Below are 26,310 nucleotides of genomic sequence, written 5' to 3' on the forward strand. Positions count from 1 at the left end.
CCGCCCCGGCATCGGCCCCGGCATCGGCCCCGCAGAAAACCGTCGCGGTCGTTCATCTCTGTTCTCGACTCATCTCCATCCCGCAGCCTCCCGGCGCACTCACCGATCCAGCCGGGGCACACTAGCGAGCTGTCTGCCGCCCTTGCAACAACCGCATATTCGAGAACAAGCCAACCGCACCTTGTCTCCTGCACTGTCGCTGCCACCTGCCCCTCATGGCCACCCAAGATCTCGAAGTAAGCCTTTGCAGCCCGGCGATCCCCACCCAAGCGACGCTCTCGCCAGTTTCGCTCGCTCTATCTGGATTCACCAGCACTGGCCAGCCGCAGTCCGCGAGATTCTCTGACATGCTGCATGGTGATCTCGCAGGTCAACCCTCCCGCTACGGACGGCATCACTGATTTGGCATTCAGCCCCCAAATCGATCTCCTGGCTGCCAGCAGCTGGGACAACCAGGTATGCTCTGTTCCTGGCCCGTTTTGTCTTGCTCAGAGATCGCGGTCTTGCTTATCCGCCGGAGAAAGATCCGGTCTCGTCCTTTTTGTCTGCGTGGGGATGGGTTTGCACATCAACAGCCTGCGCGCGATCATTGGCATCGGAGGGCTGCCGATCTTGGATTCCGCTCCTGGAAGCAAGGCGTTCTGCTCTAGATCTGCTCTGAACCAGCCCTGGATATGTCCTGGATATGCCCTGGATTGGGCTCCGCATGTTCTGCGCTGCCATGTCCCTTATCGAGGCATCGCTAACAATCTCAATCCGTCGGCCGCATACCTCCCTCTATTTGCCTACTTTGTACTGTGCCCCGAACCCGTCCGGAATCCCCTCAGACCCGCATCTGGGAAGTACAGCCAACGGGAGTCACTGTTGCCAAGGCATCCATCCCACACGAAGGCCCGGCACTCTGCTGTGCATGGAGCAAGGTGGGCGCAGCCATGCCCATCCGGCGGGATGGCAGATCGGCTCGTCTTTCGATCGACGTGCCGACTCTGCGCTCCTGCAGTCCTCGATAAGGACTTGATTGGCAGCAAATCCGCCTGCGACATCGACCCTATCCATCCGGATCAGGCTACTCATCCGCATTTTGCATCGCAACCTTCTCCAGGACGGAACCAAGCTGGTTTCTGGTGGAGCCGACAAGGCCGGCCGCATGATGGACATCACCACAGGACAAACCACACAAGTCGCTGCCCACGATGCTCCTATCAAGTGCTGCAAATGGATCAACACAGCATCGATGAACAACATCATCGTGACGGGCAGCTGGGATCGCACGATCAAGGTGAGATGCATTCCCTGTAGCGGGCGTCTATTGATTGTCTATCCGATGGCTAACCCAATGTGCCGCTCTGTCGGCTCACTCGATTGCTGCAGTACTGGGATGCTCGACAGCCGACCCCGGCCCTGCAAGTCAGCCTGCCTGAGCGGTGCTTCGCCCTGGATGTCTCTGGCGAGCTGATGGTTGTCGGCACCGCCGAGCGACATATCTTGATCTACAGCTTGGCAAACCCCAGCACACCCTTCAAGGTACGTACTGCTGGCGCTGTCGGTTCGGATCAATGCAGCTCGAACAGGAGCCAGCTTGTGCGGTTGCCCGTATCGTCTGTGGTGCTTACGAGCCTTCGTTTGACCCGGTCCCCCAGCAAATCGTTTCGCCGCTCAAGTGGCAGACTCGCACGATTGCGTGCTTCCCAAATGCCGCGGGATATGCCATCGGCTCGATCGAGGGCCGAGTCGGCATCCAGTACGTCGACGAGCGCGACCAGGCCCAGAACTTCTCCTTCAAATGCCACCGCGATGACAAGAATGTGTACTCGGTCAACGCCATCTCGTTCCACCCCCAGCACGGCACCTTCTCGACCGCTGGCTCTGATGGTACCTATAGTATGTGGGACAAGGATTCAAAACAGCGGCTCAAGTTCATCCCGACAATCAATATGCCCATCAGCGCCACGGCATTCAACCGCACCGGCAGCATCTTTGCCTATGCTGCTTCCTACGACTGGTCGAAAGGCCACGAGCACTACCAGGCCGGAGCCAAGAATGCGATCATGCTGCATGCTACAACTGACGAGGAGGTCAAGCCCAGACCGAAGAAGCGCTGAGCCATCTTGGTGGCAGTAATCCGCGTCACTGTTTGCTCGACCGTGAGTGCCTGATCGCGGTAATCTAGCTCCAGGCGGCGCTTGCTTGGCCGATCTGCGAATCTTGTTTAGGCAGCTTGTCTCAAAATATATTCTCTGTCCTGGAATTTGATGCGTCGGCTGCGTCACATCAGCCGGAGCGTCCTGCGTTCTGAGCAGGGCCCAGGCAGCTTATGTTGGTCGCTGACGAACGAACGGGGTTGTTGCTCATGTGGAGCCGTTGATTGGATTTGGCGGGCAGCTCGTTGGCGCTGAGAGCCTTGGCTGGCCACCCGATTCCTCTGGGCGGGGAGGGTCACTAGCTTTCATCGGGTGTTGCTTCGGGAGGACGGATTCTGACTCGGTTCGTCCCGTCTCCTTGACCCGGCACCCCAGAGACTACCGCCGTAGTAGGAGCAGTGGCCACAGCAGCTCAGAGTCGCAGACATCAAACCGCAGCGCCAACGCCGACCGGATCGATCGCATCAGCATGGCCGAGCTCCACGTCGTCGGAGAGATATTGGGCGCCTCGGGATTCCCATCACCAAAGCTGTCCTGCAAATGGAGTCTGATCGCGGGCGAAGGCTGGAAAGTCATCGAGGGAGTAACCTCGGGGCAGACCCATGTCGATCTGCCAACGGTGAGCCGAGCGAAGGGAAAGGTCAATCTGTGTCTGGCGATCGACATCGCATGGGAAGCTCTGGCTCTCAATGATCGCGGAGATGGATGTCGCTGGCCTCCTCCATGGTGAAGAGTGCGGCGTCTCGTTCCCTAATGACATGGGAACTAAACGAGCACGCACCGAAACTGCTTGCAGGACGACCGATACACCATCTGGAGCCACCCGATAGGTAAATGGCCGCGCTGGTCGCCGGGGAAGCCGGCACTTTGGCTGACGGCGATGCAACCGTGCGGCCAAGCACCGAATGGCTGAATCTATGAACTAGGCATTCGGTTGAATGCCCAACGCGTATATACTGACGGACATGGGTGTGGTATCCAGATATTCACTACGGCACAAAAACTCTGGTTGGATGGCCCAAGCTACAGCTCCAGGTCTACCACCAGGATGAATACGGCCGGAATGAACTCTGTGGGTATCTCAGCGGCTGTACCAGCAATTGTACCAGCAACTGCGCCAGCGAATAGCTCCATGGATATGCCGGGCCGCAATGCTGGTTGGTGGGCCATGTACTGATCTCCTGCCCCATTAAACATAATTTGCAACGGCACACGCTCATCGACCCTGTCCATGCTCGACCATGCATCCAAGACGGCTATGGCTTCATTCACCTTCCAACCACCCCGGGCACACATGAACTTGAATGTCCGACATGGCGACCGCTGGGATCGACTTCTGATCAGCTATGGTGTAAGCGCATCTGCACATTGTGTTTTCGACATGGGCAGCTCTTGGCTGCGCTGTCTCGCCTGGGGGCGACTGGACTGGGAGCTGAGAGCTAATCTCTATCAATCCAACGCCAGCGTACTTTCTCGGGGCTACGCCGCAGCTCAAGAAGCTGGATCATATCCATAGCCCCATGGACCGGTATCGACTCAACACCATTTCGATGGGCAAGGTCCATGTCGAGGTCACTGTGATTGTCCGCAACTTTGATGCTTATGGCGTAGCCCTCTGAGCTCCGTCTCACAAGACCAGCGGCATCACGAACCAACCATCACAAACCATCACTACCAATCCGGGACCAGCATATACGAGGGCAGCAACCCTTCGCCACAAGTGCATGTATTCAGCAACTGAGTGGGGAAACACAGCGCAACAGGGTACAATCCTGGATTGGCACTGGGCACTTTGAGCATGTACTTGTCTTGCAGGAACCGAGCCGTGGTTGGGTTTCGGCCTGCAGCAGCGGGTGCATGCCGATCTCATGTCATGGCAGTCGGCAATGCGCCTTCGATCCTTCGGCAGAGCCGCAACGCATGGCCAACTGCGGCTCAGTCCATAAACATGAGTCCATAGCGCCATTGCATGCCCCGGAAGGCGTCGATCTTTTGCATACTTCTGCGCAGAAGGGCCTTGACCGAGTCCATCTGCTTGGTTGCTCGCTGCCAAACAACGACATCGCGCATCCACTCCACACACAGAGCCAAGGCACATGTCTTTTCGTCCACGATTTCAATGTCCTCGCGGATCAACAGGTCCAGGAACTCGGCGGTTTCCATGTTGAGCGAGCCGGCCTCCATGTTCATGATGGCGGCGCGAAACTCTTCCCGCGATTCCAGAAAGCTGTCGTTCCAGATGGTGATTCGGGAGGCCTCGTCGACGGTCAGGCTGGAGTGAGTGATAAGCTGCAGCGCCTGGTAGACTCTCCGAACGGGGTCGGAGGGGATGTGCCCAGAATCTCTGTCCAGGCTCGCGGTCTCGATCGACATCGGCATCGGCACTGGCATTGGCTCTTCGTATGTGGCATCGTAGTCCCATGGATCAAAGTTCAGCAGCCGCTCGATCGCATCGGAATCGGTGGGCTGGTCAAAGATGCAACCATTGCGCACGGGCCTGCCAAACGCATCTTCAAATGCCAGGATAAGATTGTCGAAATCCAAGGCATCGGCTTTGCTGAGGGCGCCTGTGCGGTATGATGGGATATTGGGGGAGGGTTGAGAGGCCATCGAAGGCGATCCAAAGCACACTCTACTATCACACATCCACACATCCATCGATCCATCCGCACATCGATGGAAGCTACCCCTTCAGAATGAGTTAAGCACTCTCAAAAACGCAACAACCGATCGTACTTACAATAGTACATTCCGCAATACACCTCCAACAATCGCTGGCAGCACAGCGTCACGTACTGCACCTCCAGCAGCAGCCCCGTGCTTAGCGAATTGAGGATCCACTTGACTTTTTGCATGACCGCCGTCTTGGCCTGGCGGAGCAACTTGCCGTTCATGCCCTCCCACATGGGCTTGGCGTCGCCTTCAAGCATCTCGAGCAGAAACTCGCTGCAGTCAAAGAGGTTGGCAGACTTGATTCCGGCTCCGGCCGCATACTCGACACAACGCCTGCTGGCCTTGAGGAGCTGTCCGAGCATAAAGTTGGTCACAATCTTGTGGTCACCCCGCCCCTCATCGGGCCCCAGCGACTGGCTGATGCTTGAGGCGAGCCGAGAGCTGACAGCAATGGGTTCGTCTGAGCCTTTGCAGGTCTCACGGATGCAGACCAGTCGGGGAAGTGTCTCGACGATCGAGTAGAATATCTGGCTCATGGCCGGGTCCGGGCTGAGGCGTGAGAGGAGCAGGACGGCAAAGAGAGTCGAGTGCGAGTGGCTGATTTCCTCGCAACCATGCGGCATCGGTAGCAGTCCGATCAAGGACCCGCGGATAGGCGACAGGAAGTGAATCTCTCGGACCATGGGTCCGTAGCTCCAGGTGCGGTTCGCCGTTGGACCGTCGCAAGTGTACAGGAATCGGTCGACAGCATAGGGGCTCGAGAGCTTGGGCGAGCGGTAGAGCAGGGGCGTAGCAATCCGGTTGAACTGTTTCGAGACCAAGGTAAGCTTGTGGTACTGTCCCTGGCAGTCGAGAAACAGGAATATCCGCTCGAGGAGCTCGGTCGGCAGAAGGATGCGGTTGGTGGAGGGGCTGTCGGTTGGCTGGGCCAGACTGCACTCGAGCACCATGGACGGAGCGGAGGGCGGGCATGAAGGTGCTGCCAAAGCTGGGACGGCCAGGTGGGTCTGGCGGTGTGCAGTGCTGGACAGCCCCAGATACGGCTTGTGCTTCTTCACCAGGACAAGTCGCTCGGCAGTGGCGAGGAGGATTGGCCAGAGAGCCTCTCTTTCGGCAGGGCGGGAGGCACGGGCATAGCAGATCGTCAGGACCCGGAACTGGTTGCTCAGGCGGGTTGCCATGTTTGCATCGGGAACTTGGACGAGACGGGAGTGTACTAGCTGGCTGGCTGGCTGGTTAGCAAGGCAGCAGGTAAGCTGAAGCAAAAGCGCTTCGGCACAGATGCGGTGCTGGACGACTGCATTTTCGCCAGTCGCCCGAAAGCTCGTCGCCGGCTTTCCTTGCTCGCCTTCTGCAGATCCGGTTGGGCTCCTCCGGCTAAAAATAGCGTCCGGCGGCGAGGCGCTCATGTTGCAGCACCACGATGCAGCCGAAAGCCAGGGCTCGGCCTGACATTGGACACGATGCACAGGCAGATCAGCGAGCGAAGAAGCCAGACGAGCGATGGGCAGCAGATGTATCGAAAGCAGAGGGGCAAAGTGCGAGCCCGCCGCCGGATGTGCTGGCAGTCAGGCACAGATCCATGTGTGGGAGCGTTGGTGAGCAGACGAACAGGCGCCAGCCAAGACGCTTGATTGAGCTGTGCGGATGTGGATGTGGAGTGAACGGCCAGCTGCGGGGGAGGGGAGATAGCAGAATAAGCTTCGAATGGAATCGCTTCACCGCTCGGCCCCTCAACAATTCCAATCAGAGCCTGATTGAGTCTGCGGCTGTAGCACCCAGGAGCTTTCGGGACAGCATTTGAACCCGACACAATGCTGCCTCCGTCGCCTTCGGCACTTGCACAGCGAGAGTGCACAATTGCCACGCCTCGACGTTTCCGCTCGACGTCAGTCTGCAACCATACCGCCCCGCAACCTTTGGATGACGGAGATACTGTGCATCTCGCATTGAGGTTCGGAGAGCCCCTCCCCTTCCTTTAGCACCATCTCGAATCTCCCAGTGCAAAGGCAGTCGCTTCTGCGGGCGCCTGCCAAGTAACAGCAGCGATAGCATCGCCTAATTCCATCTCACCGAGACTCTGCGCTTCCCCAAACACAGCGCTTAGACAGCCATCCTCAGCCGCAAACGACAGGAATACTACCACCACCACCACCACCAACCTAGTGCCTCGGCCCTGCGGGCACACTGTCAATTCACACCATCGACGGTCTGGTCAGCGCGATAGCGAATACCCCCGGCAGAGTGGAAGAGAGCGAAACGCAACAAACCCAGCCAACTTTCGCGTGCATTCCCTGCGCATTCCACCACCATGCCCTGGAGTTCTGTGCCCAGAGTGACCCTCAACTTCATCGGGTTTCCCTCGAGCAGCAGCCAGACTACCGGCGATATACCACCAGCCCCTGCTCGACGAGTAATTGCTGAGCTTCCGGCGGCCTCTGAGCGCCGTCCCCTGTCCATCCAGGACTATCTCGTGCAAGTCAAGCAAGAGCATCTACCCGATGACAACGGGATTGACCCAAACAAGGCCGTGCTCTACACGGGCGATTTCGTGGCCATACCCAAAGCCAGCGCCGTCGGCATCCTCCGAGACGGCGACCACTTGATTGTTGCAGCCTACGGCGGCCCTACAGGTAGGAGGGGGCTGACGCAGCTACAGGGCGGAATCCGTGGGATGGGTGGGATGCCGCTTAGTATGCGCAAGTCCAATGAATACTACATGGCGAGCTGTTGTATTTGCATTTGGACATCCGTCTCACTCCGAATTCAGCCCCGGAGCGCTTCGGCTGCTTACACATGCCCCCAAAGACTTGTGCCGGATCGTGACATCGACATTACTAACCCTGGTCTCGCTCACAGGCAAAGACAAGCGCGGAGCCGACTCCCACCATGATGATGGTGCCAAGTCGAAAAGCCGGGGCGATGAGTCGGCAAAACCCAAGATTCGAGACGATAGAAAGGCTAGCTATGCATACGATTCTCACGTTCGCAGTTCGGACGATGAGATGCAGTCTCACCGAGAGAGAGACCGTGATGGCGGTCCGACGGATACCAAAGGCACTCGGCACTACGACGAGCGAAGTCGGCACGATAAGGACGATGACCGTGGATACGACCGGAACGACCGGAACGACCGCGCTAGTGAACGAGATCGAGGATACGACGGCGACAAGGACAGAGATCGCGAAAGGGATCGTGGCGAGAAAGATCGGGGTGAGAAAGACCGGGATCGGGACAGGGACCGCGATCGAGACCGCAGCGACAAGGATCGCGGCGATAAGGATCGAGACCGAGACCGAGACCGGGACCGCAGTGATGGCTACGACGACAGAAAAAAGAAGCCGTCGGGTGGGAAGAGCAAGTACGACGACGACGAGCCGTATGAGCTGGTGGACACCAAGAGACTTGGGGCTAAGCCCGACCGCACCCGGCATGATGCTGATGACCGCAGCCACTCCAAGCTGCCGATCGAAGAAGAGGGCGACTATCGCGGACGGGACTCTCCCAAGAAGACCTCCAAAGCCGACTACGATTCGCACAGCACCGAGTATGCGAAACGGCCGTCGGCAACAACCCGACCAGCAGCCAGCAATACACATGAAGGCGATCGTGACCGTGAGACAGGCAGTCGAGGACGCCGAGCATCATCGCCAGGTCCGTCCAACATGAAGCCGGGCAGCGAGTCGCCGCCTCTCGACAAGGCCCATGAATCGTTTGCCAAGAACTCTGGAAGCAAGGACAGCTCGAAAAGTCCATATCCAAATCCACCAAGCTCCAAGGAGTCTCACTCTCGTTCAGCATCTATATCGCGGCGTGACGACGGTAAGCCGAATCGCGCACTGCAGAATGAGTCTGCCGCTGACTTGCTCCTCGTCCACTGGCCGATCGCTCACCGGTTTGTTCGTCGGTTTGCTGGAAACTAATCCAATGGCTAGATCGACCGCCAAAGCTTGGGAGCTCTGTTCAGTCAGCACAGACCACTGGTTCATCGAAGACGATCGAGCGAAGGCCCTCGCTGCAGATATCCGCCTCGATGACACCGGAGAAGCCGAAGGCGTCCTCGGGAGTCACCAGCTCCGGCGGCCGATTTTCGATTCATGAGGGACATTCATCGGGAGGTGAGCAGCTGCAGCGACACCATCCACCGGCGGCGACATTGCTCCATGTTACCGCCCATCGCATTTTGTGTGCTGAGCATACGCTTGACGATGAATCTGTTGTGACATCACTGTCCCGCGCTTACTGAAATCGCTCTTCATCGCAGGTAAAAGTCGTGAAGCCGAGTTTTGAAACGACAGCAAGATCAGTCAAACGGCTCCGTCTGCCGAAGCTGCTCTGCGCTACGCGCGCTACAATCTGTCGTGGAACAGTGTCGTCTGGTTCGACAGGATTCAATCTTGCCAACGGAACCTCTGTTATCGCGATCCTGCCCAATGGTGCCTGCTCTCTTTGTGTCGTCACCTCCGTTTCCTTGCACACTCATGCCTTCGGAAAATACACTCGCTGTTTTGTGCAACCGCGCGCTCCGTCGCGCCACATGCCACGTGACGAGGCTGCCCGAGCACCGAGGACAGCCGAGGGCGCTCTCGCTCCGATGCTCTCCTCGCCTGGGGGTTTTTCGGGAGCGGCTCCACACGGCATCTCGAGATCCCTGCTTTCCCCCCCCCCAACTTCCCCAAGCCAGCCCGGTGGTTGCCTATCCCGATGAGCGACAGACACGAGGTAGGCTGGAGCTACTAGGTCCTCGCGGGCCGCCACACGGGAGTGTGTTGAGGCGTCAGGCTTTTCCGAAGCGCTTGTCGACGGCTTATGCTTGCTCGCCTGGTCTAGCCTTACCGTCTTGGTGGGACCTCATGACGGCGTGCACTGCGGAAAGGCAAACGAGCGAACTTCCTGTCTCTGCGCTTGCCGGGCGATTGCTGGTATTCCATGCAGCTGCAGCTGCAGCCGTGTCTCCGATCACGGTGTTAGCCGGCTCCCCTCCCCCTCACGATTCGTTCCTCCCACCTCAGGATTACGAGCCCCGCAACGTCGAGAGATCCCACAGCGGATCTCCCGAGGAAAGCGGCTTCCGCAAGCAGCATGACGGTGATCATGGCTACAACTCCGATCGCGATCACAGCCCCAGAAGGTATGGCGCCTCGGCCAGCTCTACCCAACGCCCCCCCGTATCACCTCCCCTCCATCCTTTTATGCTTGGTTCAGCGCTCGGTGCAGAAGCGGCAGCAGGCAGCATTGCGGGCAAATGGATGCAGAGAAATCCTATTTGTTCACACCAATGCCCTCTGACGGAATTTGAATGCCAAGTCGCTGCCAAGTGTGAAGATGAAGATGGCGGCTTTGCGTTCTTTTGGTTGCGGGTTGCGAAGGGTTGAAGAGAGAAGGACCGCGCTGAAGGTCGCCAAGTTTAGGAACAAGAGTGAAGGAGGGCCGGCCGATACCTTGAAGGCGAATGCTCAAAGCAAACGTCGCGACCGAGGCTCGTGCGGCGGGGCCTGGTTGGGAGGCACAAGGCAAGAGAGAAGGCAATGGAAGGCGGAAGGGGAACTGAAGTGAAAAGAGATACGAAGGCGAACTGCATAGAAGGATAAGGGAAGGCGGCGAGCCGCAAGCGTAGAACGGAATCTAGTCTCGACAGAGCAGGCCGCCGAGGGGTGCTCACAACGCCTCGCGGGCTGATCGAATGCTGCAACCCTGTCCCGGCACGAGCCTGGATCCAAGCGCTTTCCTTTTTGCCTTTCCCTTTGGCCTCCTTCCCAATTGCTCCTCGCCATCACCTCGCTTTCGGACCGTCATCTCTCGCCCTCGCTCTGCCTTTGCAAACCAATGGCGTCAGAGCTTGCTATGCGCCGGTCAACGCTCTCTGGTCGATCAACGGCTTCTCCAAATGCGCATACCAAGCTCGCCTTGAATCTCAAGTCGTTCTTGAAGTCTGCCAAACGCAACGTTTGTAACTAATATTCAATATGTCCGGCATTTGCGATTGTCTCTGCATGCTCTCGACTCCCGTGATCGACGGCGGCTGCCACTGGATCCTCGCATGCTCAGGTACCGTTTGCTTGCCCGAGTCCAGCAGCTGGATGCGGCGTGTTCGAGGCGATTTGTCCTTGTCCTTGTCCTTGTCCTTGTCCTTGTCCTTGCCGGACCGGCTTTCTCTTCGGCCGACTCTCTACTCATGCTCGCTGCTCTTCCAGATCGAGCTCTCGGTCTCCTACTCGAACCTCGTCCCGCCCTGCCCACGCTCGCTACGGATCTCCCTCCTATGTACGTATCCACGAGTGTCTGGATCTATGCAGCAGCTGTCATCGCTAGCACTGGCGTCATCGGTATAGGACAACCTGCACGCGCGCGCACTTGCTCACCCGGGTGCTTTCGATTGCAGCAAAGCCCCCCTCCCTCCAAGGTCTTGGGTGTCTTTGGTCTCAGCCTGAGAACCCGCGAGGAAGACTTGCAGCATCTCTTTGGGGAGTACGGACGCGTTGAAAAGGTTACCCTCATCGTGGATCGCAATGTAAGTCTCGGATGCGGGGAGTAGCGGACATTGTCAACCTGGAGGCGCAATCGGGCTGAAGACTTGCTTGCAATCAATATGCAATCAGTATCCCGTATTGACATTTCGCTCGGTCATAGACCAACCAATCCAAGGGTTTTGCCTTCGTCCAAATGGCGGATGAAAACAGTGCCGCCGAAGCCAAGGAGAAGCTCAACGGCATGGTAAGCTGGTCGGCAGCGCACTGGTTGGATGGATGGGCATGCCTATTATAGCCGGGGGGGGGCAACAATGGCACTCCTGTGTTCCGCTGCCACCAGGCTCTGGTGCATCTGAACAGCTTTGCAACAATTCTTCGGAGCCTCTGACTTTTGTATCATTGCGATCGCTGCTTTTTAGAGCTACCACGATCGGTCCATGCGTGTCGGTATGTAGGAATGGCGAAGCCCCGGTTTGAGAACACGAATTAGCTCCAAATGGTCCATCTAGCTATCCATCGGCGTAACAAGGCCCAGCTCAGCTGTTCCAATTGCGTTGCTAACCCTATTCCTCCTTCTGCAGACTTTTCGTTCACCTCCAAGCCCCACGATCCCACCCCTGGCCAGTACATGGGACGAAAGACCCAGCGCGACGGCTTCCGTGACCGTGGCGGACGCTTTGACCGCGATCGCCGCGACCGTGATCGTTTCGACCGCCGTGATCGCGACTACGATCGCCGCGACCGTGACTATGATCGTGATCGCGATTACGATCGCCGTGACCGCGAACCCGACCGAGACTACGATCGTGACCGTGGCTATGATCGTGACCGTGATTACGATCGCCGTGATCGCGAATACGACCGAGACTATGATCGCGATCGCGACCGCGATTACGATCGCCGCGACCGATACGAGCGCGAGAGCCGACGCCAACGCAGCACCAGCCGCGAGCGAAGATACCGCAGCCGCTCGCGCTAGACGAGAGGCGACAGTCTTTTGCGCCTGGCCAGCTGCCGCTGGAGCTCGGATGCCAACCGTTTCCTCCCATCTTGCTTTCCTGCCGACGCGCCGGCTGATGCTGTGGCTGCAGCGACGATCGACGGAAGAGGAGCGCATCCGCACTTGCTCTGTCCGCTCCCGCTCTGCTCGTGCCCGATGCTCGAGCGACGAAATATACACGTTGTGCAATCTAGCACCCCTTTGACCGAGTGAGTGGGCGGCCCGCTCTCTGAAGACTGCCCACAGGACCGTCGTCTGTCGTTTGTCGTTTGTCGTGTGTCGTGTGTCGTGTGTCGTTTGTCGTTTGTCGTTTGTCGTTTGTCGTTTGGTGCTGTCGCTGCTTCGTCGCCAATCCCGCGTCCCGCCTTCCATGTGCGCAGCTGCCAGCCGTCCCGGCTAACTTGACACGTGATCCTGCCCCAGCAAATCAGCAGCGGCCAGGCGTTCGCCCGCCCCTCTGGTCAGAAGTGCTCGCCAACGAGGCCCATCTCCAGAGCCGCTTTTCTTTTCTCCCTGTCGTGAACGAAGGCAGCAAGTCCGCCGCACCCGCCTGCTCTTGCCTCTCTCTCTCTCTGTCTGTTCGGGACTGTTGCTGGCCAAACCATGATGATGCTTCGCCTGTGGACAACCCTGGCTCTGCTCGTGGCCTGTGTGTCGGCAGTCAAGTTCGAGCTGTATGCCGAGCCGCATGGCCAGGAGGAGCAGTCTCGCCACTGCCTTGGCCAGTACATGGGCAAGGACGTCCTTGTGGTGGGATCGGTCGATGTCGGCGAGAGCCCCTATGCCCAGCAGGTCAACATTGAGGTGAGTTGCGCCATGTGTCTGGCCAAGCTGTTCTGCGGTTGTTGGTCGCGGCCATCTCGGCTCGCCCTTGCTTTCGGATCGCTCGGAGACGCCCCACGGTTACTGCCGTCCTTGATGGCCGTCGTTGCCCCAGTGCTCTGCAGCATCAATCACGATCCAGTTGGTGGTCCTCGGGCGGCATCCGGAGCATCTTGAGCGACGAGCAAGGGATTGGCTGATCCTCATACAGCCCGGCCCAGATCAAGACCAGTACGCCAAACGCTCGACCTTGTCGCTGGGTGTATGAGGCCAGTGCGCCCTGTGCCAAAGATCCAACGATCCAACGGCAAAGAAAACGAGACGCTCGTCAAAGCTGCCCGCCACCGATTGACCAGAGCATCCTCCTCTCGAAATATAGATCATTGATACCAGTGATGCATCCAACAAGTATTTCTCCAAGCGATCGGCCTCTGGCATCCAAAAGTTCTCTTTCACCACCCACGCCTATGCTGAAGTCAAGTTCTGTTTCACCAACGTCCTCGAGCCTGGTGTGTATCGCCGCTGTGCACCCATTCGTGATGTGCTTGCTCGCTCGAAGATGGTCATCCAGCAAACGGATACCATGGGCTTCCGCGGACGGTGGGCAGCAGCTGCCTTGCCGACCCGAGTCCATCTCCATGCGCGATACTGGGCCATGGCATCAGCAGCTGTACTGCCGCTCTGCAGCTGTCCTGGCGCTCTGCAGCCCTTATCACGCTTCGTGTATTTGCTGATCAAACCGTGGCTTGTCCCTGATCGGGTCCTGCCAGGTATCCACCCTGGTCCCCAGTACAAGAAGACGATCCAGCTCCATGTTGATACCGGCGCCGAGGCCACAGACTACTCGGCCATGAAAGAAAACGAGAACCTGAAGCCCCACGAGCTCGAGCTCAAGCGTCTGGAGAACATGATGAACGAGATGGTCGGCGAGCTTGATCAGCTCCAATCCCTCGAAGCCCAAATGCGCGACATTAACGGTGGGTGTAGAGATGGCTGGTCTTTCTTGATGTCTCCTTGGACCAAGGATTACTGGCGGACGACCTCATCCCTATTGTGTGATGCAGCACGCGGGATTTGCAACCTTGACAATGCCCACTGACCCTGCCCGCTTTGATTTCAAAAAGAATCCACCAACGATCGCGTCAAATGGCTCAGCATTGTCTCCCTGGTCTTCATGTTCGCCGTGGGCGGCTGGCAAATCTGGTACCTGAAAAAGTTCTTCGAATCCAAGGTAAGGGCCGGCAGAGTTGATCAAATTGTCATGATCAGCAGATTGATCAGCGGATTGATCAGTGGCTGCCGGTAGTCTCTGTTGCTATACTCTCGTCGCTCATCCATACGCCATTCAATCGGCTGGCTCATTGCTTTAGAAACTCATTTGAGCGACAGACAGCAAGCAGCGATCCCCGCGTCGGCGTCACTCTGAAGTGCATGCTTCATGATATAGATAGCCAGCAACTCAATATATTCCGATATGGAGCGATGTGCTCACCACGGCTTTATCACGCATTCAACCACTGTGCTGAAAAATGCCGGAGGAAACCTGCCGTGGCGATATAATCAGAGTACATGGCCCTCCTCGCCCTTTCCCCAGGAGGACCGCGAGGATCGCCAAGCACCTTCTCTTGGCCATGGGCCGCTCCGTGGATACTGCAGGCGCCTTCGGATGTGTGATGGAGCCCTGGCTCTCCGGAGATGCGAAGAAGATCGATTGCAACTCGCCACGCTTGCATCGTTGCCGCCCACTTCAACTCGGCGCCCCTTGCCCTTGGCAGTAGAGTCGCCGCCAGGTTGTCCTCAGAGAGCCTGCATGTTCTCGGCAATGATGCCTTGGATCGCCACAGAGTACTCCTGTGAAAGGTCCGTGACGCGGATATCAAAGAAGGTGACGTACTGGAGAGCAGCATCAGATCGCAGTGAGTGTGCTGCCGCAATGGGCCCTCACCCCTGCAGCGCCCTTCATCCAGCAGACCATCGGCACCTACCTTGTTTTGGCTAATGGCTTCAAAGAGCGCTTTGCCCGCGGTATCGACTTCCTTCTTGGCGTCGTCTCCAAAGTTTCCCGGAGCGCTGGTCCCAGCCGCAGCAGCCGAGGCAACAGCGGGTGCCGCCGAAGCTGCAAAGATGGTCGTGGCCGATGGAAACAGGCCGAGCTTATTGCAGGATAAATCCAGAGACGCCAACTGCCTCCCGTTTTTCTCCAAAAGGGCGCAAAGGGCACGGACGGTCTCGGCGCCGAGGTTGTTGCCGCATAGGTCGACGCTGACGAGGGTGTCGTTCTTTCGCAGCTCGCCGCAGAGCTGGGCACCGCCTGTGTCTCCGATGTAGTTCATCCGTAGCCTCAGATGCTGCAGCGTCTTGTTAGTGGCGAGTGCCTTGCCCAGACAGTAGGCGCCCTGCCGGCCAACCTTGTTGTTCGAGAGATTGAGGTCAGCCAGGACGGTCGTTTGCACGGATAACACTTTGGCGAGTGCTCGGGCACCGCTGTCCCCGATCTTGTTGTGCGAAAGATCTGGGGAGTAGGCGAGATGAAGGGCCATACAGTGTTAGAGGCAGTCCGAGCCAGGCTCAACTGCCATAGGAAGCATGTTCAGGATCGCCAACAATGAGGCGTGGATGTCCGGCAACGACATTGTCCTCAACGCCAGGCCCTTGAGTGGTGCGCAAGCATTGCTCACCGAGCGTTTTCAGAGCCTTGTTGGTCAGGAGTGCATTCGAGATCAGCCTGCATCGATCGTCATCGACAGAGCTGCTCTGGATCCTGAGCGAGGTCAGGGTGTTATTGGCCTTGAGGACGTTGGTCAGCAAGACGCAGTCATTGAGGGTCATGCCAAAGAACGACCAGTTGAAATCGATGTTGCAGTCCCGAATCCTGAGCCGAAGCAACGAGTCAGAAGCGCCATCAATCAACCAGAGTCCATGTGAGAAGTGCCAATAGAATGCACATTCGATCAACCCCAGCCTCCACGGCGCTCACCCATAGTAGATGCTCAGGTCGCGCAGTTGCGGCAGACTCGACACCATTGTCTGGAGATCCAGGTGGTCAGGAGGTGGATCCGTGGCTTTGACGACAGTTCCTTCCGCTGGCTCCGTGGGTCTGAGCTGCTTGATGACGAGTTTGTTGATGCATGGCGATAGGAGCCGGACGGTGGCCAGGAAGACATCCCACTCATCGCTGCCCCGGCCTTTCTTTGGTGAGTACGACTCGATAATTGTCTGGAGATGAAGCTCGCAAAAGAGCTGTTTCCACGAGCCCCCGTGCTGCTTGGGATCGCAGTTTTTGAAGTTGGCAACGGCGCGCCGCTTCCAATACAGCTGCTCGGGGATCAGCGGCGTCACGATCGTAAGCGGCAGCTCGGTCGAGATGGACGATAGGACCCGTTCGCGATGTTTGGACGGGATTCCGTTGATGATGGGCCTCTCTAGCAGGCGGAGTGAGCGAGACCGCAGCAGCATTCGTTAGTCTGGCATGCAAGCCGATTGGCGATGAAGTCGAGTATTCAAGTGAATGGTGCAAGCCCTCTGGGGGCGACTGTCCCTACTGAACCGCTTTTCACGCTGAGTGCTTGTCGCTCATGTCGCTCGAGTATTCCGTCGGCTTCGAAGGCAGCCGCAGGTGGCTCCCCTTCCCCGCAACCCTGAGAGAGCAGTCATCCCGCCGTCGACGCTCGTTCCCACGCGCTTACTCTCAAAGTTGGTCACGATTGCCTTGATGCACAAATCGCTGAGCTTTGGGACGGGCGACAGGTTCCATTCGGGGTCTTCGGCCAGGATTCTGCGCTGGGCGAGACGCCGCTCCTTGCCCGACATTCCTGCGAGCGGATCGGTTGGCGGCGCTGGTCCTCCAAAGATGCCCATGCTGAGCTCCGGATGGGACACTCGCGACTCGTCGTTGTTGCCGGGTGCAGTTGATTTGCGGGATTCAAGGCCTCGTCCCCGAGAGGGTGCGAGCGACTCGATTGCACTGACGGTCAGGTTGCCGTTGGAGTGAGACTGCAGCCCTGAGAGCGCTGCGGCTGAGACATCGGCATTGGTGCTGCCGTCTTCGGCTCCTATGATTTCGGGTGGGGCGAGCTCGGCCATCACGACAGCACACTATTCAAGGGGAGAAGAGCGATGGCAAGGAGTAAACGGTAAAATCCCCGATGCACGCTGTACCCGCCAGGCAGATACAAAAGATCCCTCAAGGGCGAGGCGACACCAATGTGGCTGGGAGTGTGGGTCTCCAACATGATTGGACTCGACTGACCAAGAGATGGCTCACACAAGGGAAACTGGAATGCTGCAGTGAGAGACTGAGTGGCTGGCGCCTACTACTGCAGAGAGATGGCCTTGTGCGCTGCCATGGCCGGGTGCTGCTCATGTCTTAGAGTTCCAGATGATCCACTTTGGGGCTCAGGTGCTCACGCCGATTCCCCTTCGCCTCCTGTCCATCGTTGCGAGCGATCACCATATGCTGTCTCAGCCACTGCGACGATGAACAAGTCGTGGCCAAGCCAGATGTATATTTGATTTCGGGACACTCTGTGGCACCGATGGCGCTGAGTGTAAGGGCTTGCCTCCTTCGGCGGCACTAAGACTGCCTTGATGAGAGAGTCAACAGCAAATCGATGTTCCGCTGATCGTCAAGATCAAGACTCGCTCGGCACGCTGCAGTGTTATGACATCCAGACAGTGCGAAGAGTAGAGCAATGTGCGTGAGCATTGTATGCTGTCGTTGGTGCAAAATGCCAGCCACGATCCGTGGGCTGGTTTGTCAGGTTGGCATGCGAGCTGCCGCCAGATATGGGGGCGCATACCCATCACAATGCCGTGAGGGCTCATCTGCAGCACGCAACATGCAATCGGTACCCACCCTTGAGTGTGTTCAAAGTGGTACGGAAGCCGGACACCGGCGATAGGGCGGCCTTGAATTGCTGTGACTTTTTCACACATGTAGCGCATGCTGGTGACAGAGGAAGAAGTGGAGACTGGTCAGCAATGAGCTCGTCCAGAGCGCGGCAATGTGTCTGGCAAGGTGTCTGGCGAGCGACGAGTATTCGAAATCACCGAGCCGCGAAGATCACACAGGCCATACAGGCCATATAGGCCACATATGCCAACAGCCGACGGAAAGTATTGGTGTTCATGCGAAGTGAGTGCTGCAGGGATGGGCATGAGTATGGATGTATCCTACCGTTGAGTGTCAACAGCCACAGTTCTTGAGACTCTTCCCATTGCTCGCCTTTGTCCTGAGAAGTGGCCCGCTCGGCCATGAAGCCGATAAAGGCCACGGCAAACGAAAGTAGCTCCGACCCAGCGAGGTTGTGAACAGCTTCCTCGGTGGCGTTGCAAAGCACAAGCGCATAGAGCGTCGAAATCGCTCCTGCTTGGAGAACATCCTGGTGGCTCGCTAGAGACGCAGGTTCAGCACACACACAGGGAACATAGATGTGGCATTAGCCCGCAGCAATAGCGTATGTAGATGAAGCGCTCGCCAGGCTGGGCAGATCATATCGAGCATTCAATTACCTGCTCCGTCCAGACGGATTCGACTGGATGCGCGTGCACAGGCGTCAAAGAGTGCCGCAAAGGTATCTGGATCGCTCGACACGACCGACCCGCTTGTGATGACTGTGTGGATGAGCACGTTCAGAAGCTCGGTCTGCTTGGCTTGCACATGCGGATCGGCAAGGATTTCAATGATTCTACTGGCAACGACGGCGTGGCCACGACACTCCACAAAGGAGTCGCATGCCTCTTTCTCGGTGAGGACCTCGAGCAGAGCTGGCCCGAGAAAATCGAGTGGGTGGATGTCGATCGTCGCAAGCCTGGGGAAGCCGAGGTGTGCGGATGTCAGTGGAGATCGGCCGAGCATCGCATTGGTTCGCGATATGCCATCCATATGAGACTTGACGAGTCCGCGCAGACGGCCATTTCGTTCGCAGCTCCAGTATCATGCACTCTGCTGGTCACCCACCAGCTTCCTTCCCGCCAATGAACAGAGCTGCAGGGCACTTACTGACGCTTCCCGACCTCGACAAACATTGGGATCACAGAGAGAATCTCCGATACCGTCGAGCTTGTTTCTTCAGCCAGCCAGGATGACATGGCTCGCAAGCTGAAGACTGTGGCGGTGTTGTCCAGAACTGCTTGACGGCCGCTTTGCAGGTACTCATTCTTGAGATACGTTCGGGTCGTTTCGATGGGAACGGGGGAAAGGAGTTGGTTATTTATGCATCTGGATGCGCCGCGTGCTGGCCCCACGAATGCATATAACACTTGCTTGGTGAAGCAAGGAGGCACCACCGTGCTCGGCCAACACTGTCCTCAGTCTCGAATCAGACTACTGCCGACGTACCCACTGATCTGACAAGAATGCCATCACGGCTACAAACGTCTCTTTCATTGCGCTTCTGATGGAAAGAAGCTGATCATGGCTGAGCCCAGGGCTGCCGCTGCCAGAGACCGATGCGTCTTGGTCGGCCGCGGAGAGATGCTGGATGAAGCACTCGAGGATTTCAAAGCACACGGGCAGGACGGTTTCAACTCGATCGTGCTGCCTCTGGAAGTACTCTTCCTTGGCAAAGACGCTGGCCGTCTGCCTCGCCGATGCGGCCTTATCGTCAGACTCAGACTCGGACTCGGATCCAGGCTCGGGCTTAAACTTGGACTCAAGATTAGCCAGCTCTTGGCCAGCGAGCTCGGATGCATCTGTGTTCAAGTCGTCGAGCAGCACTCGGATTTCGGCGCAGGACAGGTGGATCAGCAAGGCAGCAAACTGGGCATAACTGTGAACCTTGGCCGTCGATTTGCCCTTTGCGCTCTGGCTCTCGGTGGGCTGGATGCTCTTAGCCAACAGCCAGTCGCTCCCATAGAGCCGCAGCATCATTGAGCAGCAGACCAGTGCGAGATCCCGCTGCTGACGACCGAGCTTGCTGCTGAGCATGTCGGATAAGGCAGATCGCAAGCGCACCGACCAGTTGTTCTGCTGCCTTGGTGTCGCCTGGCTGACAATCTTGCATGGGCCGAAGCGGTCGATCGATCGGCCAGGGAGTGAAAGAGAGGAGTCATAGGATTGCATAAGTCCAGAAGCGTGGACGACCTTGACGTCCCAAGCCATTGGAGGGTCCGTGTCGCTTCGTATCCTCTGGTATCGCTCACCTGCCAGACCGAGAGCACTCGGATGCAGAGCTGAAAGTACTCCATGGTCCACTTGGTCTTGTCCCTTTCAAAAGCAGCTGCAAGCTCGTCCAGGACGGCATCGAAAACGGGCTTGGCGACGGCGACGTCGATCGTGCCGGGCTCTTGTTCGTAGAAGGTCTGGAAGCAACGCTCCAGCGACTGGAGCTTGAGCCGCCTCAGTTCCTCTGGTCGGGGAAGGGTCACGCAACAGATCAGCGATGGAGCCAATCGATCGGACCAGCACCAAGCATAGAGCCGGCACTGTCCAGCGAACTTGCCATCCCGCCCGCCCAGGTGATCAGTTCACTCAGTTCCATTCAGTTCCATTCAGTTCCATCGCATCCCAGTGCCGCATTGGCCGAAATCGGTCCTCGACGGCGTACCTGCTGAATCCGAAGTGAGGTTATCGACCAACTCCAGCATCGAGTTTCGAGCCAAGAGCTCTCGAGCACCTGGGGGGTGACTGACGAGGCGGTAGAGCGACTGCAGAGCGGTTTGCTTGACCGAATTCTCATCGCTGCGGAGAGAGGGAGAGGTGGGTTTGATCAAGACCAATGTACAGGCGGAAGCGAGTCAGCGATCACATCCGGCTCCCGTTTCCAGATTCGCTTCGGATCATCGGGTGCGGTGAGCATGGCGCAAGGCCGTTTACCTTGGCGACGATACCACTTTGACAAGCAGAGGGGCCATCGATGCAATCTCTGGGCGATCGACAAGCGACTCATAGCCAACGAGACAGGAGACGATGTGAACCGCCACGGCATGCAGCATGTTGCTTGGGAGCTGCTCGGAGGATTCTGAGATGTCAAGCCGCAGCCATGGCGTCCCGGCCCATGCCGAGCGGATAAGAAATCGCACAGAGAAGCAAGAGTCAGATGCCAGGAGAAACAAGATCTCCAGTGAGCAGTGCCGTGGGCTTCGGGGCTTGTCGGCCGGCAAGAGACGGGCTTACCGGTCGTCAGCAGCAGCCTCGAGAGAAACTGAAAGTTCATATTGTTGTAGATCAGCGACATTAGCTCGCCCAGTTCGTCTGGACGATCGCCGATGTCGGCAAGCAGCTTTGGGATGAGCATCAGGGCCACAAAGACATCCTCGTCCCTGGAGTTGGAGGCAGGATTCAAGATCTTGAGACAGCGCTCGAGCTGAGGGCCCGCAGCCGGGTTAAGCATGGGTGTCGGCGTCTGTGGAGAGAACCGCAGGACCGAGAGTGGAAAGATGGATGCCGCGGGGCTCGGGGATGTGGATGCCAGCGATCGTGGTGTGATCGAGATGGGAAGCACGAAGCGATCGGGCCGAGCCAGAAAAGTGGCATGAATGGGATCGGTGGTGAGGCGCAGCTTCCATGTCGGGGCGAACAGAACACTGAGCCCGAAACCAGAGCCCGGAAACGGCGGTGCTGGAACAAACAGCAGCAATGCTGGGGCAGAGGGTGCATAGGCCCGAACGATGCGTCCGTGTCGATGGTGCTCGCCCCCAGAGGAGCTATCGCAATCACCCACAGCGCCTCGTTAACGCCGCACCACACCGACAGAAGCCTTGCAGGCGAGCAAGCTGTTTCCGAGAAGGGCCCCGCTGTATTCGTCGCAAAAATAGCGTGCTTGAGAGATGTCTGGCATAGAGACGACTGAGTGACATGGACAGCGACGGGAAGAGGAGCCGTGCACGCAGTGGCGTGGAGCAAAATAACAAAAAAAAAAAAAAATGAAAAGGAAGAGCAACCAAAGAGCCAAGCAAGACAGAATACGATTGGATGCATCGGTAGTCAGCATCGGTAAATACACGAGAGCGGCAGATGAACCAAGCAGGTGCAAGGCGCTATGCACCAGAGTCACAGCCTTGTATACAATGAGGGTGGAAGGGAGGAGCAGCCATAGCACAAAACGAAACTTCACCGTGGCTCGAAGACCAGCTGGACAACCAGGGCTGAGCGTCGGTGCAAATGGTCGGCGCGCAGGAGGACACTACGTGGCGGCATCGGGTGCTCAGAGAGCCTGGGAGAACACAGCCAGCAGGGCCGCAAGTCCAAGGGCAAGGCCACTGGCCGAAACATGAGCACCTGCCGACTTGCTTGAAGCCGTGGTCTTGTTCTGCGAGACAGCCTGGACGACGGACGGAGGAGGAGCACCGACGGCGGTGTTGATTGCCGACGAGCCCCAGGCGGGACCGGTGCCGTCCTTGCCGTTGGGAAGGGTGTTTGGCGGCCAAGCAGCCACTTCGTTGCCTTGGCCATCGTAACACTGGATATCAACCCACTCGTAGATGGCCGCGCAGTTCTCAAAGTTGGTTCCACACTTGGAGGCACTGACGGGGCCACCAGCCCAGGTCGAAACACCGCTGGTCGAGCTGTCACCGCCATCCCAAACACTAAACTGGATAAGCGACGGGGTGTTGGGGAACCAAGGCTGGCCGGCGTAGGGAGTGCTGGCTTCAAGGGTCGACGATAAGGCAAGGGGATCGTTGATCGAGTAGGTTCGAACGACGACGTTGTCGATCAACCAACTAAATATGCGGGAGTGTGGGCAGAAAAACCGATGGATGAGGCAAGGTTGTGATGTGGGGGACGTGCAAGGGGTGGAGGGCGGCAGCGGCCAGTGAGCGATCGGACCTGGTGGTCGATTTCTTTGCATCGGATGGCTCGATCGGCGCAGACTTACGTGATAGAATCGGGCTTCCAGTCAATTGTAAAGACGTGGTAATCGCTGAAGGTCGGGCTGACCTGAGGAGCCTGAGGGATGGTGTGGACTCCGCCAAACTTGCCAAACTCCTGAATGCCCTTGTAAAAGACATTGCTCTGGCCCTGGGTGGGCTGGGCACCGATCATCTCCCAGTCGATCTCGTCCTTGACTTGAGACATGGTGATGAAGGTGGTGAGAACGCCGGCCACGGCCGAGCACTTGATCTTGGCCGAGAAGCGGCCGTAGAGCATCTGGCGGGTGGTCGACATGCGGCCACCAGGATAGAGCATGTCGCCCCCAGAAAGCGCTTTGGTGCTGTTGAGCTTGATCATGACACCGCCAGTGGCGCCGAACTGAACGACGGGGCGGCGTCCAGTCGCGGAGAACACCCAGAAGGGGTCCGGGAGACAGTTGCGGGTGCGGCCGAGAGACAGTTATGAGTGCGGCCGGGATCGCAGCGGGCGGTGGGTTCGTGGGTGCAATGATTTGTTGATGTGATGCATTGCAGATTGGGTGGATCGAGGGTTCGTATGTGGTGGCAAGGCGATGCAATGTCGGATCACAGATCGGGGCGAATGAATGAGTGCAGCGGGGAGTGAGTAGAGCCAAGCTGGACCAAAGGGAGAGCAGCGCATCGAGCCAAGACAGAGTCGCCACGATGATGCAGGGTGATGAAGCGGGACTTACAAAGATGTTGTTCATGCCATAGTCGATGGTCCAGTCATAGGCGGTGTAGTCCAGGCCAGGAGGGGGAAAGATTTGGTTGCCGGCAGCAACAGAGGCGATGCGATTGGTGTTGTTGAAGTTGTGGCGGATGGTGATGCAGTTTGCGCCGCTGGAGCTGGCGCTGGTGCTGTTGCTGCTGTCGGCGGCAACGGCCGAGGCCAGGCCGGCGAGGAGGGCGGCCTTTGGGAGCCAAGAGAGCTGCATATCGGCGCAAAGACGGAGGCCAAAGTCGAGGGACGGGGTGAGGGTCGGCTGGATGGAAGCGAAAGGGAAAGAGGAGCGAAGGCAAGAGCACGGGTGAAGCAGCCCGAGGGCGGCCAAGGGCGAGGACGAGACACAGCAGAGGCGCAAGGGCGAGGCGCGGGGGCGGCGGGCTGTGGGGCGGCCAACTGTTTGTGTCTGTTTATGGCTGCCTGCTGCGCGCAACCGCGTGTGTGTGTGGGCGCACAATATATTGGCAGATCGAACTGTCGCTGTGGCTGGATGCAATGTCTCTGTGGCGGGATATGCTGTCGCCGTGGCGCGCTATATCGGGTGTTGCTGTGTGTGTCGCGACCGAGTCGCCGCGCACGCGGTGCCCCGCGGCGCGTCTGCGCGCGCCATTGGGCGTGAGTCAGTCCGGGGCGCGGGTCGTGTTGGTGCGCGCTCTGTGCGCGTGTGGCACATGCGCAGCAGAATCGCTGCGCAGGGCATCGTGCAGATCCCGTGACCCGAGCCTCCCCTTCCGAATCGGGATGCGGTGGCTGTGTCTGCTGAGCCGGCTGCTTGTGTTGGTTCTTGTGTTGGTTCTTGAGTGGGTGCTTGAGTTGGTGCTTGAGTTGGTGCTTGAGTTGCTTCTGTGCCAGTGTGTCCAGTGTGCCAGTGTGCCAGTGTGTGTCTTGTGGGCCGGTGTGCCCTCTGTGCATTCTGTCCTTCGCCAGAGTGGGCTCTCGCTCTCTGGCTCGCTGCCTTTGCTCTGTATCCAACTCCGGATGCCCATTCGCCGTTTCCGTCCAAGCCCACAACAATCCAGGCTGGTGCATGCCCAGCAATATGTCCAACTGTAGTTAACCCATCCACTCCAATTCAACTGCATATACAATTCAATTATACATATGCTCCGCTCCACTCCACTCCAACTGCATATACAATTCAATTAGACATATTCTCCAATCCTACCCAACTGCATATTCAACTCTTCAACCCAATCCCACCACCATCGCCCCTCTGTCCTCCCTACCCTACCATTCGTCTTTTGTCCCGTTCGGAGCGCCTGCCGCCCGCCAGCCAGTCACTTCCCCTGGGTCGCGCGCACCACAGCAAGGCCCCCCTCCCCCTCGTCTTTGCTCGTTCCACACCTTCGCCCGCCCTGGTCTCACAGCCGCTCATCCCCCGTCACCTTATTACCGACCGCCCGAATCTTTTCTTCGCCGCCTCGGGTTGCCGCATCGAACTTGTCCTCTCTCGTCCCCATCCCAGCTCCTGCCTCCAGTCTCCTGCTCCCGCCATGTCTGCTCGATTCGGCTGCCCTCTCCACATGGACTTCAAGCCAGGTGCGCCATCTCTGTCGCTGCAACTCCAGAGTTTTTGCTCGGCTGGCGGCTCAGGGCCGCAATCCTCGGCCACCACCACCACCACCGCCGCCGCCGCCAGTGTAGCTCCTCCCGCTGCCCCCATCATCCTTTGGATGCCTCGCTGGCAGCTCGCGCACTCTTGTCATCACCAGCGGGTGGTTTTCTCTCTCTGATCGCCGAGAATCCGTCTGCGAATCCGTTTGTGATCCTGTGTCCCACGGGCTGATCTGTCGCCTATCCTCGTCTGCCATTCGCTCCAAATATACAGACGGCGTCGCTGCTCCCCCGCTGTTGGTCAAGGAGCACCACCATGCTGCTGACCTCGATCCCTCAAAGTGCCCCATGTTCAAATCTACCCTTGCCTTGCCAGCTCAGCCGGCCCCTGCGGCTCCCCAAGCCAGCGTCAAGACATCGATTCCCGGCGCTTCCAAGGGTTTTGTCGCCGATCCCATTTCCGCCAACGGCTTGCTTGGTACATACACACCGAGGCCGCTCGTGCCCATGCTCCGAGACGGTTTTGGTGCACAGCAGATCCGCTGGTGATAGTGCACCAATCGTCGGCGATCACTTTGCTCGGCTCTCATTCGGATCTGATCCTCATCGAGACCGCGGCATCACCATTGCTCCTGGGCTCCGTCTCCCCCCCCCTCGATCACTTGGTCCGCGCCTGCCTCGTGAAGCTCCACCTCCCTCCTCCGCTTTCTCCCAAGGGGCCGATTCTCCCCTCCCTCCACGGACTCAGCAATTCGCGTCCCCCCCCCCGCGGTTCATTTCGCTTCTTCACCATCACATTGCCTGGCTCACAGCGTCTCTGACACTGCCGCTCTGCTCTGCATCCGCTCGCTTCACAGGTCTGTGCACCCACAACAACCCTTGCGCTGGTTTCCCCCAGGTATGCCCGCTGCCCAGTGGTCGCCCGGCGCCCCGACTCCGCCCACATACCAATACGCACGAGTGCCTGGTTCTGAGCGGGAGGCCTGGCTCCCATCTTTATCCGGATCATGTGCTTGGTGGTGATCATGTGTTTGGTATTGATCATACGGTTGGCATTTGACACATTTCTGGTCTTGGCACACGGCATCCAAC

The 26,310-nt window shown here is 58.1% G+C and overlaps 9 protein-coding genes across 9 annotated transcripts; 5 read left to right on the forward strand and 4 right to left on the reverse strand.

Annotated features, from left to right (window-relative positions):
• The first annotated feature begins 81 nt into the window (after positions 1–81).
• Positions 82–2,248, forward strand: BJ171DRAFT_509372 (WD40-repeat-containing domain protein). The gene is made up of 6 exons (XM_053111379.1): positions 82–236; positions 370–456; positions 828–920; positions 1,103–1,279; positions 1,372–1,524; positions 1,641–2,248. The coding sequence occupies exons 1-6, from the start codon at positions 216–218 to the stop codon at positions 2,100–2,102; spliced, it is 993 nt and encodes a 330-aa protein (XP_052965784.1). The 5' UTR covers positions 82–215; the 3' UTR covers positions 2,103–2,248.
• A 201-nt stretch (positions 2,249–2,449) lies between these two features.
• Positions 2,450–3,760, forward strand: BJ171DRAFT_599930 (B9 domain-containing protein 2-like protein; the record flags this gene model as incomplete). Its single annotated transcript, XM_053114966.1, has 5 exons — positions 2,450–2,760; positions 2,938–2,971; positions 3,124–3,213; positions 3,394–3,492; positions 3,606–3,760. The coding sequence occupies exons 1-5, from the start codon at positions 2,611–2,613 to the stop codon at positions 3,758–3,760; spliced, it is 528 nt and encodes a 175-aa protein (XP_052965785.1). The 5' UTR covers positions 2,450–2,610.
• BJ171DRAFT_599931 (uncharacterized protein) lies at positions 3,669–6,353 on the reverse strand. Its single transcript, XM_053114967.1, has 2 exons — positions 4,882–6,353; positions 3,669–4,708 (listed from the first exon to the last, which is right to left on the reverse strand). The coding sequence occupies exons 1-2, from the start codon at positions 6,221–6,223 to the stop codon at positions 4,077–4,079; spliced, it is 1,974 nt and encodes a 657-aa protein (XP_052965786.1). The 5' UTR covers positions 6,224–6,353; the 3' UTR covers positions 3,669–4,076.
• Positions 6,354–7,125: 772 nt separating this feature from the next.
• Positions 7,126–9,104, forward strand: BJ171DRAFT_568812 (uncharacterized protein; the record flags this gene model as incomplete). Its single annotated transcript, XM_053113535.1, has 4 exons — positions 7,126–7,447; positions 7,674–8,636; positions 8,750–8,932; positions 9,079–9,104. The coding sequence occupies 4 exons, from the start codon at positions 7,126–7,128 to the stop codon at positions 9,102–9,104; spliced, it is 1,494 nt and encodes a 497-aa protein (XP_052965787.1).
• Positions 9,105–10,562: 1,458 nt separating this feature from the next.
• On the forward strand, positions 10,563–12,483 carry BJ171DRAFT_139155 (uncharacterized protein). Its single transcript, XM_053105707.1, has 6 exons — positions 10,563–10,862; positions 11,009–11,078; positions 11,197–11,325; positions 11,445–11,528; positions 11,704–11,731; positions 11,866–12,483. Exons 1-6 carry the CDS (start codon positions 10,855–10,857, stop codon positions 12,261–12,263), a joined length of 717 nt encoding a protein of 238 aa, XP_052965788.1. The 5' UTR covers positions 10,563–10,854; the 3' UTR covers positions 12,264–12,483.
• Positions 12,484–12,756: 273 nt separating this feature from the next.
• On the forward strand, positions 12,757–14,607 carry BJ171DRAFT_509380 (emp24/gp25L/p24 family/GOLD-domain-containing protein). The gene is made up of 5 exons (XM_053111380.1): positions 12,757–13,088; positions 13,486–13,615; positions 13,877–14,083; positions 14,231–14,337; positions 14,477–14,607. Exons 1-5 carry the CDS (start codon positions 12,888–12,890, stop codon positions 14,486–14,488), a joined length of 657 nt encoding a protein of 218 aa, XP_052965789.1. The 5' UTR covers positions 12,757–12,887; the 3' UTR covers positions 14,489–14,607.
• Positions 14,442–16,925, reverse strand: BJ171DRAFT_623263 (uncharacterized protein). The gene is made up of 5 exons (XM_053115459.1): positions 16,793–16,925; positions 16,084–16,528; positions 15,785–15,978; positions 15,092–15,618; positions 14,442–14,999 (listed from the first exon to the last, which is right to left on the reverse strand). The coding sequence occupies exons 1-5, from the start codon at positions 16,914–16,916 to the stop codon at positions 14,904–14,906; spliced, it is 1,386 nt and encodes a 461-aa protein (XP_052965790.1). The 5' UTR covers positions 16,917–16,925; the 3' UTR covers positions 14,442–14,903.
• Positions 16,926–17,591: 666 nt separating this feature from the next.
• BJ171DRAFT_509384 (Neurochondrin-domain-containing protein) lies at positions 17,592–21,539 on the reverse strand. The gene is made up of 10 exons (XM_053111381.1): positions 21,223–21,539; positions 20,923–21,067; positions 20,654–20,787; positions 20,250–20,455; positions 19,447–20,103; positions 19,108–19,265; positions 18,618–18,916; positions 18,283–18,498; positions 17,962–18,051; positions 17,592–17,756 (listed from the first exon to the last, which is right to left on the reverse strand). Exons 1-10 carry the CDS (start codon positions 21,437–21,439, stop codon positions 17,680–17,682), a joined length of 2,199 nt encoding a protein of 732 aa, XP_052965791.1. The 5' UTR covers positions 21,440–21,539; the 3' UTR covers positions 17,592–17,679.
• Positions 21,540–21,824: 285 nt separating this feature from the next.
• Positions 21,825–23,949, reverse strand: BJ171DRAFT_509386 (concanavalin A-like lectin/glucanase domain-containing protein). The gene is made up of 3 exons (XM_053111382.1): positions 23,633–23,949; positions 22,925–23,298; positions 21,825–22,769 (listed from the first exon to the last, which is right to left on the reverse strand). The coding sequence occupies exons 1-3, from the start codon at positions 23,873–23,875 to the stop codon at positions 22,253–22,255; spliced, it is 1,134 nt and encodes a 377-aa protein (XP_052965792.1). The 5' UTR covers positions 23,876–23,949; the 3' UTR covers positions 21,825–22,252.
• Positions 23,950–26,310: the final 2,361 nt, after the last annotated feature.

The sequence above is a fragment of the Polychytrium aggregatum genome, assembly GCF_025602895.1.
Source record: "Polychytrium aggregatum strain JEL109 chromosome Unknown BJ171scaffold_23, whole genome shotgun sequence".
Classification (NCBI taxonomy): Eukaryota; Fungi; Chytridiomycota; class Chytridiomycetes; order Polychytriales; genus Polychytrium; species Polychytrium aggregatum.

Bases quoted from the DNA above. Each gene is read 5' to 3' on its own strand.
- BJ171DRAFT_509372 (XM_053111379.1), top strand. From the start codon at position 216: ATGGCCACCCAAGATCTCGAA. The intron at 237-369 runs GTAAGCCTTTGC...GTGATCTCGCAG, and splicing joins TGGCCACCCAAGATCTCGAA to GTCAACCCTCCCGCTACGGA. The intron at 1,525-1,640 runs GTACGTACTGCT...CCGGTCCCCCAG, and splicing joins ACCCCAGCACACCCTTCAAG to CAAATCGTTTCGCCGCTCAA.
- BJ171DRAFT_599931 (XM_053114967.1), bottom strand. From the start codon at position 6,223: ATGAGCGCCTCGCCGCCGGACGCTATTTTTAGCCGGAGGAGCCCAACC. The intron at 4,709-4,881 runs GTAAGTACGATC...CATACCGCACAG, and splicing joins GTATTGCGGAATGTACTATT to GCGCCCTCAGCAAAGCCGAT.
- BJ171DRAFT_139155 (XM_053105707.1), top strand. The intron at 11,326-11,444 runs GTAAGTCTCGGA...GCTCGGTCATAG, and splicing joins CCCTCATCGTGGATCGCAAT to ACCAACCAATCCAAGGGTTT. The intron at 11,732-11,865 runs GTATGTAGGAAT...CTCCTTCTGCAG, and splicing joins CGATCGGTCCATGCGTGTCG to ACTTTTCGTTCACCTCCAAG.
- BJ171DRAFT_509380 (XM_053111380.1), top strand. From the start codon at position 12,888: ATGATGATGCTTCGCCTGTGGACAACCCTGGCTCTGCTCGTGGCCTGT. The intron at 13,089-13,485 runs GTGAGTTGCGCC...CTCGAAATATAG, and splicing joins CCCAGCAGGTCAACATTGAG to ATCATTGATACCAGTGATGC. The intron at 14,084-14,230 runs GTGGGTGTAGAG...GATTTCAAAAAG, and splicing joins CCAAATGCGCGACATTAACG to AATCCACCAACGATCGCGTC.
- BJ171DRAFT_623263 (XM_053115459.1), bottom strand. From the start codon at position 16,916: ATGTCGGGCAAGGAGCGGCGTCTCGCCCAGCGCAGAATCCTGGCCGAA. The intron at 16,529-16,792 runs GTAAGCGCGTGG...TCCGCCTGCTAG, and splicing joins AATCGTGACCAACTTTGAGA to AGAGGCCCATCATCAACGGA. The intron at 15,000-15,091 runs GTAGGTGCCGAT...GCTGCTCTCCAG, and splicing joins AAGCCATTAGCCAAAACAAG to TACGTCACCTTCTTTGATAT.
- BJ171DRAFT_509384 (XM_053111381.1), bottom strand. From the start codon at position 21,439: ATGCTTAACCCGGCTGCGGGCCCTCAGCTCGAGCGCTGTCTCAAGATC. The intron at 21,068-21,222 runs GTAAGCCCGTCT...TTGACATCTCAG, and splicing joins GAGGCTGCTGCTGACGACCG to AATCCTCCGAGCAGCTCCCA. The intron at 18,499-18,617 runs GTAATTGAATGC...CTGCGTCTCTAG, and splicing joins AATCCGTCTGGACGGAGCAG to CGAGCCACCAGGATGTTCTC.
- BJ171DRAFT_509386 (XM_053111382.1), bottom strand. From the start codon at position 23,875: ATGCAGCTCTCTTGGCTCCCAAAGGCCGCCCTCCTCGCCGGCCTGGCC. The intron at 23,299-23,632 runs GTAAGTCCCGCT...CCCGTCGTTCAG, and splicing joins ATGGCATGAACAACATCTTT to TTCGGCGCCACTGGCGGTGT. The intron at 22,770-22,924 runs GTAAGTCTGCGC...CCGCATATTTAG, and splicing joins TGGAAGCCCGATTCTATCAC to TTGGTTGATCGACAACGTCG.